The 18,141-nt window shown below is 46.3% G+C and overlaps 1 protein-coding gene across 2 annotated transcripts in view; it reads left to right on the plus strand.

The window, feature by feature from the left end:
• The first annotated feature begins 3,738 nt into the window (after positions 1 to 3,738).
• CHST11 (carbohydrate sulfotransferase 11) overlaps positions 3,739 to 18,141 on the plus strand; it is a 593,353-nt gene continuing 578,950 nt past the window's right edge. The window contains exon 1 of one of the 2 annotated variants that reach the window (XM_078655806.1): positions 3,739 to 5,034. In XM_078655806.1, coding sequence (XP_078511932.1) covers positions 4,917 to 5,034 — 118 coding nt within the window. In that variant the 5' untranslated portion in view covers positions 3,739 to 4,916. The remainder of the gene's footprint in view (positions 5,035 to 18,141) is intronic. The other variant, XM_078655816.1, reaches the window with a different exon arrangement.

The raw sequence follows: 18,141 nt of genomic DNA on the forward strand, positions 1-18,141 counted from the left end.
GTGCTGCTTGAAGCAGCACCCGCCGCAAGGTTAAAAATGCATGCTTTACATTTACATGCACAAAACGGCAGGCACCGCGCAGTGCATGCCGCTTTGTGCATGTAAATGCAGGGGGGTACCATAGGTTCCCCCATGTGCACCCCCCACCCCCCATTCACCCTGGGGGCCCGCAACAGGCCCCCAAAGAAAAGACGTATGCCGTTCCGTGGCGGCATTGCCGCCACGGAAAGGCATGTCCTGAAGCACATCCTAATATGGCTGGCGGTGTCTGATAGACACCGCCACCATATTAGAGCTTTTCCGCCACGGTCGGAAGGCGACCGCGGCGGAAAAGCGGTGGACGGTCTTCCCGTCCGCCGATGACCCCCCAGCCATCCTAATGTGGCGGGGGGTCTTTTCATGTACCGCAGCGGTGAATCCGCATCCTCCGGGCCAGCGGTGGCTTCCGCCAGCCCAGAGGATGCGGATTCACCGCAATCCTAATCGACCCCTTAATGTGGATTCGAAGAATGGGGCCACCTCATTGAACACAAATTGTTCCTCAAAATAAGCCACATAAATGTTAGCTATAGTAGGGGCGCAAGATGCGCCCATACTAACTCCTTTTGTCTGCCTGTACATATCTCCCCGGAATTCGAACACATGTTCTTCCAAAACAATACTCAAACAATCAATGATGAAACTGATGTTACAGTCAACATTGTAGGTATTAATGAACCATCTGACAGCTAGGAGTGCTCCATCACATGGTATATTTGAGTATAAACTTTCCACATCTAATGTGACGAGCCATTGTCTGTTATGATTGAATGGTATGCCTTCTAACATATTAATGACCTGGCATGTATCCTTTATGTATCCAGGAACATTATTTATGTAGGGGCGTAAGATTGCATCTAGATATTTCGAGATGGGTTCAGTCACAGAGCCAATGGTTGAAACAATCGGCCTGAAAGGGGGATTGGTTACATCTTTATGTACCTTGAGTGTGCCATATAGGCTTGCCATTTTTGGGTTATCTATGTTAAGATAGTTGAACTCTTTCTCACATATGATGTCATTATGGAGGGCTTGAGTAGTCAGACGTAGTATATTAGATTTAATTTTTTGGGTCGGATTCTTGTGATTTTTTTATAAAATCTAGAGTCCCCTAACATGTCTTCAATTTTATCTATGTATGCGATGGTATCCATAATGGCAATGCCACCACCTTTATCACAACTTTTAATAGTGATTTCCGTGGAGTCTCTAGGGTCGCAAGTGCCTTATGTTCTTCACTAGAGATGTTGTAGGGCGTCTTGGGAATATATTTGGTCGCATGTATAAGTTTGTTATATACGACTTGTTAGAAAAATTTAATTTCAGGGACAACTTGTTCTATAGTGGGTGTAAATATAGATTTGGGGGCCAGACCTGATTTATTAACAACTGGTAATATTTGCTCTTTAACCTTGAAAAAGAATTTAAGACGAATTTTTCAGAAAAAGGCCATCAAGTCAATAAATAATTCAAATCTATTCAAGCCTGAGTGTGGGACAAAAGATAATCCTTATGACAGTAAGGAGTAGGTGGCTTCATTAAATGATGGAATCCACTCAGGTAGTGATAGTGGTCCCTACAATGGTGGAGAGCACACAGTGTTGTTTAGAATACCCCTCACACACCAACAGGCCCCTTAGTGTCATGCTTCATCATTGGGGTCTTCGCACCCCTCTACGGGATGCGGCGTGCTACGACTCACGACTACGTAGGAGCACTTAAAGTGTACTATGTGTTGGTGTGTGTAGGGAAATAAGTGTGAGTGGTGAGGTGGTGAAATGTGATAGTTAAAAAATACCTGGCTCGTAGGGTGAAAAATAAAATGTATTAGGCCCTCGGCTGGTATCGTTAAAAGGGCTCCCCACCATTGTAGGGACCACTACCTGAGTGGATTCCATTCTGTTTATGTAAATTGCTAGGGGAGACTGAATCCACTTTCCCTCTCCCTCCCTCCTTTGTTAAAAAATTTTCATTAAATGATGACCTGCTAAGGTTGAAAATGGGGATGTCTTTTATTGCCTTCAGTAGCGAGCATTCCTGGTCTCTAGATATTGGTTCTGGTTTGCTTGTGGAGGGCCCCGATATTGTGGCTGATACTGAGCATGTTGTTGGTATTGTGCTCGGGGTTGGTAATGTGAATGAAACTGTGTTTGATAACATGGTCTCCAGTTGCCTCTGTATTGATTGCGCATCCCTAAAAAATTATTGGAGCCTTGATTGTAACGGGGAGTGTATCTCATAACTCTCTGATCCGATGTAATAGTGCTACCTTCACTATCTGAGTCTGATGTATTTGAGAAGGTAGTGAGCTTTTTAGATGATGGTCTCATAGATGGTTGATAGGCCATGGTATCATAGCCGGAATCATCAGATTGGGTATAGTATCCATCTGCAAGGTATGGGTAGATACGTTCCCTACTAAAATATCTCATGTCTTTTTGTAACTTTTCTGTCTTACGCTTAGTCAGATATTCATTATAGGAGCTCAGCTCACAATCTATTTCATCTAAAGCTTTTTTGGCATCTACTATGGCCGATGAAGTTTGAATTTTACTTTCTAGATCTGATATTTCTTTCAATAGTTGTAATATGAGCTCCTTTGCAGTTTCCACGATGAGCATCATAAGGTCTCTTGAACAGCGATTAGCTATCTGAGACCATTTCTCAAGCAACTCCTTGATATGAGCAAATAGACCAGGAATGTTTTTAATTTGTAGTCCCTGCGGAATTATCCCTGCGCATAAGTATTGCAACATGAATTCTCCGTGTAATTCAATCCTTTTTGTTTTCTTTTTGAGGGCTAGCAATTTAACAAGTTCTTCATCCGCACCCAAATCAAGGGTGGTTCTATTATCAAAGTTAGTAGATGATCCGACCATAGACATGAAATCGGCATCTGTGAAACCGAATGTTTTTAAATTCGCCATAATGGTTGATAGAAGTTAAAGTAGATGGATAAATAAAGATTAGTGCATAAAAATAACAAAAGTTAATTGTGAGAATAGATTAGCTCTGTTCAAAATAATACTAAAATGTGACACACCGGAGAAAGGGGTGTAGGGAAGTGAAATTCGTGGTCATGCCCTGAAACAGTGCTAGACAATGAACACGCACCCTGTGACATAACATTGCACCACACCGCCTACATCACAGAGTGGCATAAAGCGTAACGTAACATAAAATAACATCAATTGAACGGTAACATAACATTAAAAAAACATTGCAACATAGCCTAGCGCAAAATTTTAACACAATATGAAATCACATGATGAAGATAAGCAAATGTTTTATTTAATCGGTTTTACTCCTGTGCCTAGAGGGTGCCAACTGTGATTTAGCGCTTTGAAGCCTGTTCAGCGTGGCACGCGCGCTATGCAAATGCGTTATGTATATTACGAATGAAAATCAGAACAAAGATGAGCGATGATGAATAATTTCCCCGACGCGCCTCTATAACCCTCCATCTGTCTTCAGGTGTTGGGACTCCCCCGCTCAGCCGTGCGGGGCTGTCACTCGGGGGGTGGGGGAGCCGGGCGCCTCCATATGCCGCTGTGGGAGGGGGAGCTTGAGAGAGGAGCTTCAGTCTTCGTCCGCCCCCGCCTGGCGGCTCGCAGTGGTGGCTCCCGGGCTGTGGGAGTGAGGTGAGCTCAGAGCATCACTGGAGGGGCACCGGCCGGGGACGCATCACACGGGCCGGCCGGGGCGGCGGGGCACAGCGGCTGGACACCCATCTGCAGCTCTTCTGCCGACAACAAGGTTCTGCATCCCTGCTCGTAGCCTAACAGCCACCTCCAAGGACGGGGGCAGCAGGAGCCGCGGCGCCAGCTCAGTCCACCAGAGGGGACACCGCAGCTCCGCCCGCAGGACCAGGGGGACCGCAAGCACCCGTAATCACCTGCAGCGGCGGGCGAAGGCTCGGGGTCTCACCGCCGGGCAGCCCAGCAAAGCCTGCACCAGCCTCCGGACTCTCCACCCTGCTCCCGGTACAAGCTCCATCCGGAGTAGGAGATTGGGCAGCTCCCTCCCTGCCGCTGGAGACCCGAGCATCCCCGGAGCAGCCTCCCCGGGAGAAGCATCCCGGGCTGCAGCAGAGAGGAGCATCCCCGGGAGCAGCATCCCCGGGAGAAACATCCCCGGCTGCAGCAGAGAGAGACATCACCGGGAGCAGCATCCCCGGCTGCTGCCAGGACCGGAGCATCCCTAGGACCGGAGCATCCCCGGCTGCAGCATCCGTGGGAGAAGCATCCCCGGCTGCTGCCAGGACCGGAGCATCCCCACGGCCCCGCAGCTCCGTGCAGCGGGATCAGGGAGGGGCGCCCTGCTGGTGGACGCGTTCCCTCGGTGGTCCCTCCATCCCTTAACCCCCCACACCACCTGGCACCACGTCCCGGGACCCTCCATGCTGCCGCCGCTGTGCTGCGCCTCCATTGCCTGCACCCTGTTTCCTGGAGCTCAGATATTTTATCTCCTACATCCCGAGGCAGGAGCTCCCGGGACCCTCCGCCCGGACCTTCCACTCCGCAGACCTGACTCTCAACGCCTGAACGTTACCACCCGGACCGCCCCCGGCTCACACTGACAGCATCTGCACCCGGGCCCGCCCCTGAGCCCACAGTCCCCGGACCTGGAACCAATGAACCCTGAACCGTAACCCCCTCACCTGCATCCCTTCCATCCCATCCCGCCCGCGGGCACGGAACTCCCCGGACCTCCCCCTTCGGATTACATCTCCGGCCCTCGGAGCCTCTATCCTCGGGCCCCCACCCGCGGGCGCCCATCCTCTGGAGCCCCCCATCGCGGACACGGAGCCCGGATCCGCGCCCGCAGCCCTCCCAGGCTGGAGCTCCCTCCCCCGGGGGCCCCCGCCGGAGCCAGCCATGAAGCAAGCCCTGCTGGAGGTCATGCGCATGAACCGGGTGTGCCGGATGGTGCTGGCCACCTGCCTGGGCTCCTTCGTCCTCGTCATCTTCTACTTCCAAAGTATGTTGCACCCAGGTAAGACTGGGGGTCGGCAGGGGCGGTTGGGGGCGACGGTTTCCGGGTCAGGGGTGAGCGGGGCAAGTGGCACCCTTGGACCTGGGCATTGGGGGACTAAGGAGGGGCAGCAGTGCGCGCGGTGCACCTGGTTGGCACTGGGGTCTGCGGGCACGAGGGAGGCCGCCGGACCCCAGGGCTCGGGCAGCACTCCCGAAAGGCTGCCAGGGTCTGGAGTAGGGGGGCACCTGGGGCACGCTGGCACCAGTGCCTGGGGAGACCCTGGGCGCAGCGGCACTGCAGGCCGGGAGTAGGGGGTGGTGGGAACAAGCCACTGCTGTGCCTGAATGGCCTGGCAGTCCGCGTCTGCTGGTGGACAGGGGTAGCAGGGCTGGGGCGCTGGAAAGAGTAGAAGGGCGTTGACACCTGCCCAGGGACCTCCAAGGTGGCCGGCCCTGGAGGGGCGCTGGGTTCAGGGGTGCTGTGCCCGGGGGTGTCCAGAGCCCCAGAGATGGAGGCAGGGGCTTTGCTTACTTCTGTCTGATAACTAAAGGTGCTGCCGAGCTCCTGGGACCCGAAATACCGACAGGCCCCAGAGAGGCTGCTAGGCCTTGGACTACTGGGACTGGGGGTCCGTGAGCTCTGGCGCCAGGGGCACTGACCCCTCCATTCTCTGAGCTGTGATCTCTTAGTGCCACAACCCCTGCAACGGTTCTCATGTGTTGTATCCTTTACTTTCAATTCTTGCAAGGTGCCGTATGCCAAACCCCACCCTGCGGGGATCTTTCAATGCTGTGCCAGTGTGGGGTGAGCAAGGAAGCAGCAGGCCTAGAGTCGGAATCTATCCGCGCAGGTCGGTGCTGCTGAATGTTGACCCTTGCATCATGCTGTGGGTTTTCATGCCCATTCATTGGGCATCTTGTTGGTTTGGCATACATGAAGGTTTGGCCCTGGTGCTGGGATCCCACAGTGGTGCCAGCTGTGTGGGCACAGGATCTGCTCTTGGACGTCTGTCCAGGTGGAAGGTTTCCTGCTCTTGCGGGTGGTGGAAAAAGCCAGTGGGTGAAGGCTGGCAGCAAGCTAAGACTACATTGACCCTTTCCCATCCCCTTGTTCTCTCACTCCATAGGGCTAATCCCATTTACATTGCCAACCTCCCCCTACCAGTTCCTACCTCCCTCCGGCCGTGTTCAGCTTCAGCATCAGAAGACTGTTGCACACTCAGAACACACGCGCCCTGTATGCCATTCTAAAGCGCACTGATGCCATCAGGTGCAGTCCTACGAGGAAGAGGTGTGTCTTTACACTTCCTCTCCTACCTGCCCATCTTCCGTCACTTTCTGACCTGACTATCCCTGTCAGTCTCACCTCAGCTCCCCTCTCCACTGCAAACTGATGGCGAGTTTAAGTTGGCGTCAGTCATCTTGTAGGCACAAAGTCATTGGCTGGTGCTCTGGAGTGTTTCTATGCAGCTCTTGATGGACCACTAAAGTGTCTTGAGCTGTGATCGTACTTTGATCAGTGGCCAGGGCCAGGGCCTCCAGGTGGCATAATAGGCTGCCCGAGTTTAAGGCCACGCTTGAGCTAGGTTGCATACTCCTAGGATCCTTGTAACACGGCAAGTGACATTTGACAGAGTCCGGTGTATGTGCTGGCTCAGTAATTCAGATATAACACATCAGTGGCAGAGCCAAAAACCATTGTAGGTGCGCAGGTGACGCACGCACTACCGCCACATCAGGTAGAGCGCCTGACTGAGGGAAAACCCAACGAACCGGACAAGGCACGTACGAGTGAAGTTGGGACCCCTGGGTCACAAGCAGCTTTTCTAATCTTCTTCATTGTAGCAGTGTCTAGTGCTGCGTCTATGGAGAACTTTGTTGCTTGTTAAAGTTCCCTAGATACCTCTTCTCCAGTCTGGGATGAAGTTGGGTATCATTCAAGAATATGTGTTGTCCAGGTTTGTAGAAATCAGTAAGCAAGGCCACAGGACCCGCAGGTCTCCAAAAGATGAGGACCCACCATGCCTATCCCTAATAATGCTGTAGCTGGTACCTGCTGCCATCATGCGAGATCTGCTCCAATAAGACCCATCTGTAGTCTCACAAGACCGACTAAATCCCGGTTTCCCCAGCACAGAGCACCGCTGCTATGAAGACCATCTCTAGGCCATAAAGGTTAATCTGTGCTTTCATAATCTCTGCCCCCACAAAGCCTGGCTGCATTCCTGTAACACTGATCTCTGTCCCTACCATGCAGATATGTATTTCCATGATTGTCACCCCCACTCCAAGGATGCCGCGCTCTGTTTTCCCAATGCTGATTATTTCCTATATTTTCTGATACCCCGCTTACCTATCCTTTTGCTTTATGAGAAGATCAAGTCTAAATGTCTTTCGTCTTCTCGGGCAGCTCGCAGTGACACGCTCTCTGCTGTTCATTTTTAGGGGATGGGGTTTATTCCCGTGCCTTTGTTTTTAAACCACTCTAGTTCCTACTCTTGTGGGATCCTGCTTGCGTTTTCTTTGCGTGGGGAGTTATGTGTGCAGTGTGGATTCCTGGGTTTCTCAGTTTTCTTTTTGCTCTCAGAAGCCTCGGTCCCTGCCTCTTTATTCTCAGAAGTGGGTGGGAGTTTTAATTCCGGGTCACGCAGGCTGTCTCCATATTTGTAAAGCATCTTTCTCTGTCCTCTCGGGGCTTGGAAGGTGTGGTACATCTTTATCAGTTGCGAGGGGGCTCTGTGCTGCCATCTCATTGTTTATGGGCTCTGTCCTTTTTCTCATCCTCACCAGGGGTCCGTAGTCTGGGCCTCCAGATTATTTAGAGTCTCTTCTCCCTCACCACTGGGAGATGCACGTGCTGTTGCTGTGTTACTTTGGGAGGTTCTGTTCTCTTTTTCATTGGATGGCACTGCCTGTGTCTCCTAATTATTTGGGGTGTCTGCTCTATCTCCCCGTTACTGGTGGGATTTACATTCTATCTCCTAATAACCAGGCACTTGTTTTTTGTCCCCTCATTATCCAAGGCTCTTCCTTCTGCCTTAATTAAGGAGGAAATCCACTTTTTTAATATACTTGGTATTGTTCAAGAAGGACTGCACCACACACCTGCAGCTTCCCTTTAGCTGCTTCCTTCTCCACAAGTGTCTATGTCCGCGTAGACATCAACCCTTTATTCGCCATCTTTGTACACATGCCAACTGCCCATTCAAATGAGAAAAATCTGTGCTTCAAATTACACTTATTTGCACCACTAGTGTGTAAACTTGTTTACGGGTTTGATGTTTTCCATTGGAATTTGGCCTTATTTTCGTTATTTTGGGGGAAGGGAAGGAGGGGCCATTTTAAAAGGGACCTAGAAAATACTGGAAATCACCCATTACTGTCAGACCAGGTCATAAAAAGGGCAGGGCACGTGCTTCACATTTTGAAAACAACAAGTTTTCAATTTTTCGTATTGTTTACATTGTATTTGGGTACTCATGAAAGTAGTTTTTCCCATTACTCTTAGATTTCGTAATAACAATCAACTTACTTGTCCTACTTACATATTCATTGATACGTCATTATAACGTACTGTCCTCTCTGTTAATTACGTGTGGACTCACCTCTCTCAGGGGTGCAGTTATCAATAGCCCAGCAGTGTGAGGAGCCTACTGTACTCTAAAGTAGTAGTGTTTGTTTACTGCCAAACCAGTGTATAGGGGCTTTTCCTAGCTCGCATTAGGGCGAATATCACTGGCGTCTCTGTCTCATGGTTGCTTGTTTTCTTCTCTGTTTGTCTATTCATGACCCAGGTACTCTCTTGTCTACCCTCTGAATAGATAAAGGCGTCTTTCTTCTCTGTTTTCACGGTTCTTGCGACTCTCTCTCTTCCTTTCCATTTTTTACGCTCTCTTCTTTGCTCCATCATTGCTTGCGAGCCCCTTCTTTGATCACAGCACTGAACCAGAATCTTTAAAAAAAAAACATTTGCATCCGTGTCCTTTGTCCGTTTCCCGTGTTTTTCATGTTGCCATGGGATTTGTTGAAATAAAGTGTTTGATTTATATGCTGTGATTCCCCTTTTTATGTTTAAACATCACATCCTCTGATCTCAGTCGTATGCTCTTTGCTATTCAAAACTCAAATGCATCAGGCCGATGGTGAAACTGTTTCCTCTTGGTGTTAGATCAGCAGTTTTGATAAACTCTAGCTGTACTTAGTGGTGAAACTGTTTTCTGTGGGTGTTAAGTCTGCAGTTTTGTTCAACTCTAGCTGTACCTAGTTGTGAAACTTTTTCATCTGGTTGTTAGATCAACAGTCATGTTAAATACTGGCTGAAACTAGCAGTGAAACTGTTTTTTATGGGTGCTAGGTCAGCAGACTTGTTAAACTCTAGCTGTACCTAGCAGTGAAACTCTTTCCTCTGGGTGTTAGGTCAGCAGACTTGTTAAACTCCAGCTGTACCTAGTGGTGAAACTATCTCCTCGGGGTGTTGGGCCAGCAGTCTTGTTAAACTCTAGCTGTATCTAGCGGTGAAACTGTTTCCTCTTGGTGTTAGATCAGCAGTTTTGATAAACTCTAGCTGTACTTAGTGGTGAAACTGTTTTCTGTGGGTGTTAAGTCTGCAGTTTTGTTGAACTCTAGCTGTACCTAGTGGTGAAACTGTTTCCTCTGGTTGTTAGATCAACAGTCATGTTAAATCTAGCAGTGAAACTGTTTTCTGTGGGTGTTAGGTCAGCAGACTTGTTAAACTCTAGCTGTACCTAGCAGTGAAACTCTTTCCTCTAGGTGTTAGGTCAGCAGACTTGTTAAATTCTAGCTGTATCTAGTGGTGAAACTATCTCCTTGGGGTGTTGGGCCAGCAGTCTTGTTAAACTCTAGCTGTATCTAGCGGTGAAACTGTTTCTTATGGGTGTTAGGTCAGCAGACTTGTTAAACTCTAGCTGTACCTAGCAGTGAAACTCTTTCCTCTGGGTGTTAGGTCAGCAGACTTGTTAAACTCTAGCTGTATCTAGCGGTGAAACTGTTTCCTCTTGGTGTTATATCAGCAGTTTTGATAAACTCTAGCTGTACCTAGCGGTGAAACTGTTTTCTCTGGGTGTTAGGTCAGCAGTCTTGTTAAACTCTAGCTGTACCTGGTGGTGAAACTGTTTCCTCTGGGTGCTAACTCAAGTGTTGTTAAACTTTAGCTCGTCCCAGTGGTGAAACTAATTCCTCTGGGTGTTAGCTCGACAGTCTTGTTAAACTTAAGCTGTACCTATTTTTGAAACTGTTTTCTCTTGGTGTTAGGTCAGTAGTCTTGTTATAAACTCTAGCTTTCCATTTTGGTGAAACTGTTTCCTTGTTGTCAGCAGTCTTGTTAAACTCTAGCTGTACCTAGGGGTTTAACTGTTTCCTCTGGGTGTTAGGTCGGCAATCTTGTTAAACTCTAGCTGTCCATTTTGGTGAAACTGTTTCCTGTGGGCCAGCAATCTTGTTAAACTTTTGCTGTACCTAGTGGTGAAACTGTTTTCTGTGGGTGTTAGGTCAGCAGACTTGTTAAACTCTAGCTGTAGCTAGCTGTGAAACTGTTTTCTGTGGGTGTTAGGTCAGCAGACTTGTTAAACTCTAGCTGTATCAAGGGGGGAAACTGTTTTCTCTGGGTGTTGGGTCATCAGTCTTGTTAAACTCTAGCTGTACCTAGAGGTGAAACTGTTTCCTCTGGGTGTTAGGGCAGCAGACTTGTTAAACTCTAGCTGTACCTAGCTGTGAAACTGTTTTCTGTGGGTGTTAGGTCAGCAGACTTGTTAAACTCTAGCTGTATCAAGGGGGGAAACTGTTTTCTCTGGGTGTTGGGTCATCAGTCTTGTTAAACTCTAGCTGTACCTAGAGGTGAAACTGTTTCCTCTGGGTGTTAGGTCAGCAGACTTGTTAAACTTTAGCTGTATCAAGGGGGGAAACTGTTTTCTCTGGGTGTTGGGTCATCAGTCTTGTTAAACTCTAGCTGTACCTAGAGGTGAAACTGTTTCCTCTGGGTGTTAGGGCAGCAGCCATGTTAAACTCTAGCTGTACCTAGATGTGAAACTGTTTCCTCTGGGTGTTCGGTCAGCAGACTTGTTAAACTCTAGCTGTACCTAGCAGTGAAAATGTTTCCTCTGGGTGTTAGGTCAGCAGTCTTGTTAAACTCTAGCTGTACCTAGCGGTGAAACTGTTTTCTCTGGGTGTTAGGTCAGCAGACTTGTTAAACTCTAGCTGTACCTAGCGGTGAAACTGTTTCCTCTGGGTGTTAGGTCAGCAGTCTTGTTAAACTCTAGCTCTACCTAGCGGCAACAACTCTTTCCTCTGGGTGTTAGGTCAGCAGACTTGGTAAACTGTAGCTCTACCTATAAGTTTGACAGTTTCCTCTGAGTGTTAGGTCAGCAGACCTGTTAAACTCCAGCTGTACCTAGAGGTGAAACTGTTTCCTCTGGGTGTTAGGTCAGCAGTCTTGTTAAACTCTTGCTGTACCTAGAGGTTAACTCAAAGAGAGACATTATTCTACACCGCGTATCAAATGTTAGGAAATATGCCCAAAGTCAGTGTTTTGATTTATGCTTCAAATGAGAACACGTTATAAAACAATTTGTAAAGTACTTTTGTATTTAAAAGGCAGTTTCCGTAAATGCGTTGTTATTACCAAGTTGAAAACACTCCCCTGTCTCAAGAGACAATCCGAGTAATGAGCACTTTAGATAAATGAATCTGCCAGAGTCTAGGCAGCCTGGATAGGCTGTTCAGTCCTCATGAGTTTTTCAAAAACGAATTCAGACAGTATTTAGTGAGTTTGCATGGTACACAAATCAATTGAGGCTCTTTGTGGCCGAAATTCAATACCTATATTATTGATATTCATCGAGGTGTTGCATTAGTCATTTGGTAGTGAAGACTGTCATTCCAACATAGAATGCATTTGTAAAATTTGCTTTTTTAAAAACTTTTTGTGACCGCCAAGCCCTATTTACATAACTGCAAACTTGCGACATTGGACTTCGTTGGTGATTCACATTCTGGGGTAGAGAGGTGACTTTTAATATTTTACGAGATGAACAATAATAAAAAGGGGAGGGAGTTCAAACAAAATCTCAGGGTGTGACCCCGAAAAACCAAAGAAGAAAACCCAATAGCACCAAATATCAAAAAACAAAACATCGAAAGGTAAGTACGTATAGATGTTCTATTCCTAACTCCAAATCAATATCTGGACATCTAGACCGCATTAACATATATTCTATCCATAAGTGATAATAAGTAAGAAGATCAAAATGTATATTTGTTTATTCGATCTAGCCCCCTTTCATAATATGTTTTTCAAACGCGGATACGCTAGACAAAACAATAAATTTTTGGTTGAAACTATGATTTCTTTTATCGTAGTCTCTTTTTTATGTTATCTCCACGCGAATACATGACTACGCAAGCACGTTACTGACATCATTAGTTAGTACCCTCTATAACTCTGCACGTGACCAGGTTCAATAGTATTTAAAACCCGGATATTACCGGTCTCGCGTTACCCCTCCCAAACAACGTCAGACGCCGGTGGACATCTTCTGCCCCGCATCGCGCTTGCTAGGGAAAGTTAAGCAGGTAATGTTCACTATAGTATGGAAAGTTTACCGCTAGTTAGTTTTGACATATATTATTTTCTTCTCCTTATTTGATATATTTTTTTTATTATTTTTAGAAAGGTTGCTTTTTTCTGTTTTAAATTTCAAAAAACAAATAGAACAGAATATCGTCTGTCACAATCTGATCTTCGTTTAACATTCAGGTAACTTTTGCCTAGTTTCTTTTTTTATCCCTAGCCTAGTAATGACTGCACACTGCAACAGAGTAGTTACATTTGTTTCCCTTCCCTTCCCTCTTCCTTTCCTTTTTTGTCAATCTTATTCAGAAACATGGTCTTGGCTCATACGGCGACCACCTGGAAGTTTCAGGTTTTCTCATATGGTCTCCTTTTTGGACACTCGCATACAGGTAGTCTCCTCGTATAATATCCTTAAATTGTACTATATCCATAGGACACATATCTGATTAAATTAAACTGTTTATCTTTTTACAGTTTTTTAATAAGGAAATTATCGCAATTCCTTTTTAATCATTGACTCACGTTGACAAGATATAAGGAAAATATCCCTTCCGATACACTTTTATGTAAGTTCACATTGACCATTACACTGACTATTATATTAGCATTTACCGTAACGTTCTAGGTAAAATATAATCCTTGTGTTTTGTGATATCAAAACCTCTATTACAGATTTTCATTGAGGAACTTTAGGAATCTGTCCTAAGCTTCGTCGGTTCGTTTATATTGGGTATCTACTACCACAGTATATGAAGTAAGTCCTGTGGTACTCTTGTGATATAATCATGTTCAAGGTACCCTTCTTATGTTCCTTTCTTTCCTTATTTTTCTGTAATCAAGTCCACTCATGTTCTCTGTTACGATATGAGCACAGAGATGTTGTTTCCTTCCAGATGTAAGGAAGTACTGTGTTGCTAATCATTGAAATTATATTGTCCTCTAGGGAATTGTAGTAACTCAAATTATATATGTGTGCCTTATTGTTTAATGTCATAAATCAAAGGCAAATGTATCTAATGCTGTGCTTAAGGACATCTATTTTTGATAAAATATTAGGATACAGTGTATGTACAGATATAGGTTAGTGACAATATTGAATGTCTTTTTATTACTGTTTTTAGGTTAATCAGTGGCTACTCCTTTAGAAGGCGTTTTGATTACGCCGAAACGCGCGTCGATACAATTGATAAAGAATATAAAATTGCCACTATTATTAATCTGTGTTTTCTTTTTATGTATTTGATTGAATTATTATGAAATTAATTTTTTATTGTGTTATTAACACTGTTTTTAATCTTATGTCTTTTTAATACAATTAAAAATCACTATATGTTTTACATAATTCTCGTTGTTTACTTTTCCCTGACTTATGCATATATGTGTACTGGACTGATTGAAATTGCCTAGTTATTATTTCTCACTCGAATTCTATTCCTAACTCCACACATATATACCTTGAAGATATTTACATATATTCAAGGCAAAACACTTCCTCTATAAGCAGTTACCTTTTTAATATTTCATCCCTTGAAGCTCTGTCCATCATATTAGAGTTTTATGATCATCCTTGCCTTGATAATTCGTAGTACAACGTCCTCTGCCTTGTAGTCCAGAGCGTGTGACTTCTTTAATAAGGTCACTTCAGTCTCTTTGAGAGATACTATTTATGTACTTCACCACTGCCTGCTCTTAAAAAACGTTTTCCCTTCCTATTTGTGAATGGGTTACCATCAGATTTAATATGATGCTAAACTGCAAATGTTTTGCAACCAGTCTTTGGTCGCAAAACATTCATACATACCGATGCAACACTGTATTAGGAAGGGATGCCTTAAACACGCTCCTTTTTAATACCAGCTCGCAATCCCATTTTGTAATTCGGTTGCAAAATAGAGATTGGTACATTGGAAAAGCTTTTTTTGCATTTGCAGCCTGTTTGCGTATGCAAAATAGCTTCATAAGTGTGGCCCTAAGTTGTCACTCCCCTCGACTCTCACCCCACAGCGCAGGAACTCAGGAGTTTCACTGTGATGTTCGCAAGCAGTGGCGTAGCGAAGATGTCATGGGTCCTAATTCAACCGAGAGAAATGCGTCCACATCCACTGTTTTGGTAGTAAAAAAACAGCTTTATTTGGGGTGCAATGAGCCTCACAGCCCCCTGGGCCCCGGTGCCAGTCCATCTGCAGCACTCGCAGGTGGAGGCCACTGTGGTCAGCTTGTGACCGTGTGTGGTTGATAGATACTTATCACTTGTAAATGTTAGAATAGCACGTTTTCTGCTATTGGTATGTCCTCGTGGTGGTGGCAGAGTAAGGGCACCGTCGCAGGATTCAGTCACATACCCTACTCTGCTTTCTGACTGTTTGAGTTGGATTGTCAGAAGCGTGGGGTTGGGTGAAGTGCCGCTTCTGTGTGTTTGGGCACATGCTGTAGAGGTTGATGGTGTTTGATGTATGGAACCAGAAGTCCTTACCAGTTTGGGTGCCTCTCATCTGGGAACATTAGTTTTAAACATGAATTTGTGATTGGGCCAGCTTGGAGTGAGGTCGCTGATTATGGGGTCTTGTTAGGGTCAACACACTAACGTTGGGGTATTAGGTAGGAGTTGTTCTCGTGTGTGTTATGTGTTGTAGATGGGTACACTGTGAAGAATGACATCTGTTGTGGGATTTGAGGTGTCCAAGTATGTAGTGCTTAGAGCCTATGGTGGGAGTATGTGCGGTGTTCTGCCTTCTGCTGGAGGTTGTGATTGTTGTTTATTTTGGTTAGTACCTCGTGGGCCCGGTGATATAAAACTATATCGAATGTCAAAGCCATACAGCTAAAACTTTGTATTCTCTTTTTTGTGATGTTTTAATTTTACATTTAAGCTGTGAGAGGCAGCCTGTGACGTCTCATGGCAGCAGTGCCCGCCACGGAATGGCGCCGTCCTGTAGAGCCCATAGCAGATATCAATGAATCGCCGTAGCTCATTAGGTCTAAGCACCTGCTGCGCCAATCTGCTAGTAACCTCCAGGCCCTTGGTTCACACCCCAGCAGCAGAGAGTAGTGGATTAATGCACCTGTTGCAGAGAACCCTGTGTAACCTCCAAGTAAAGTACCTCATCCTTCTGATGATGGCGAAGTCATTTACTTAAATAACGGCCCCTTCTATTCGCAGCAGTGCAAGGCTGCAAGCTGTGTACAACATCGAACCAGTATCATGATCTTATGCGCATAGAGCTGCCCCTTCTCACACACTGGGACACCCCCAAAGGGCTCCAGACATCCCCAGCCGAGAGCATTCCCATTCCCCAGGGGAGGGTTAATCTGGTAAAAATAGAGAAAGGGTTAGCACAGCGACACATGAGCACCCTTCAAAGGCTGGCACGCGACACATTTCCTCTTTCTGTATCTGAGCAGCTGGGCCCTAATCCTCCTCAAAGCTCCCTGCGCCGGCGGCATTACCACAGACACCACCAGTGCCCGCGCGGCCCCCACTGGCACGCGCTCCATGCCCTGATGACGCCATCCTGCACCAATTACGCATGGTGACAAGCTCCCGCCAGAACTGATGTGTTCCTCTCGGCCTTTCATCATCTGTTTACGTCAGTAAAGCGTGCTGCGTCTGCCTATTTAACCCTTTGTTGGCTCGGCACCTGCGGGCTCCCGGATCATAGGTGGAGGCTTCTATGTGCAACATGGGGGAATGCCTCTGCAGAACTGAGGTGGATTTAAGGATGTGCAAAGCTTTTGATCACAAGCACATAGTTTCCCCAATTATGTGCTAGTCGCTGTTTCTGTTTTCTTAGCACCTGTGTAGTTATCCAACATGAGCTTTAGCTGGTGCAGGTAACTCGTGAGCATTTTATATTTTAGCACATACTTGGCTTAGCTTTTTCTCACAAGTAATCTAAAACTGTTACACCTGTTACTTACTGACATTTTGGACACAAGTGCACACTGAGTGTAGTTTTTAGGTTTCACCTGTGAACAGCGTGCATGTGCTGTCAGAAAATCTATTGTTAATTTTAAAAAAGCTCGAAAATGGCCTAAGAGCCCGCCCACTACTTACCATTGATTGACTTCCACGTCACTCTTGTTACCTTTCGTTTTATTGGTTACGCCTCCTGCTTTCTCCCAGCTGCTCAACTCCTGCTTTCATCCTTGGGTGTCTGTTTCTGCCATGGAGCATGGACCTATCACAGCTTCCTGTTTGCAGCTAGTGTGCTTCCACTGGCCGCGCGCTGCTCCAAGTAATTTTATTTTTTTACTTTTTGCATGGCACTGTAGGGTCTAGCCCACCCCGCTCTCCTCCTGCTGTCAGCTCCTGTTTGCTCCCCCGCGTTGCTGTGCAACATTTCTAAAAATAAAAATAAGTGTCAAATCCAATAGTTCTCGCATATGCGAAACCTATTAGCATTGCAAATGCTTGTTCTATATGTGCCACTCAACACAAATTACACTAATGTACAAAAACGCTTGTGAAAGAACTGATTTTCACACAAAAGTCCAACCTAAGTGGAACTCCACAACCTTTACATATGTTTAATAGCTTCTGCTAAAAATGCCCCAAATTCACAACATCCCTAAGCAGTATGAGACATGTTTGCCAACAGGGTCAAATGCAAAAAATAGTCTGTTTTTTTTACTTTGGTTTCTCTAGACTGAGGAAGCACCTGTAGTCAGTTGCAAAAGCGTAAAAGCAACTGAGTTAAACCTTGTGGGCTTCCTAGAATGAGTGACAGAACACACCCAATCCCTTGCATTTACCCTCAACTCAAACCTCTCACTGAAACAACACATTTCAAGGAAGACCAAAACAGCCTGGTTTAAACTCTCTCTCCAAAGCAAAACGAATTTCGTTCAGCACACGCAGGTCCCCATCAACGAAATCAACCCCCAGCTCAGCAGCATTCCAAAACGCTTGGTAGCCAGTACGGTCCTGCTCCCACCTAGACGGAGGCTACATCCTACTAAATGGTGTTACAGAGACCACCATTGCTCCCCTGAAAAATCATCCTTCATGCAGCAGTGTGGCTTATCAAAGGACGGAATAAATCTAACCCAGTGGCGTAACATAGACCCCCGCCGCCTCCATGGTGCGGGGCCACAAAGCTCCAGGAGCCCCCTCAACACAGTACCCTGACCGGAGAGCTCCTGATTGAGACCGGAGGGGGGCTCCTGCATGTACCTTGAAGGGGGGCCCCTCAAGTCATTATGCCACTGACAGAACCATGTCACCCTCGCATTAAATGATCTACACTTGCACCCCCAAAATGCCCAGATCATCTTCAAGGCCTTCCACACTAGGACATCTGTTTGCCTTCGCAAACAAACTAACAATACTTGGAGGTCACACCAAACGAGAAGCTCTGACATACTCAGATTAGAGCATAAACACAGCAGGAAAGAGAAAACACGAAAATAAGCCTTTTCAGTGTATGCCACGCGGACCTGCAAAAACATCCTTTCTGATATCAGAAAAGCAGAAACCCTACTAAAATTCAAGAAGAAACCGAAAAAGTATCGCTTCTAGGAAAGCTACCTCAGAAAGAC

This window comes from Lissotriton helveticus, chromosome 1_1, assembly GCF_964261635.1.
Source record: "Lissotriton helveticus chromosome 1_1, aLisHel1.1, whole genome shotgun sequence".
Classification (NCBI taxonomy): Eukaryota; Metazoa; Chordata; class Amphibia; order Caudata; family Salamandridae; genus Lissotriton; species Lissotriton helveticus.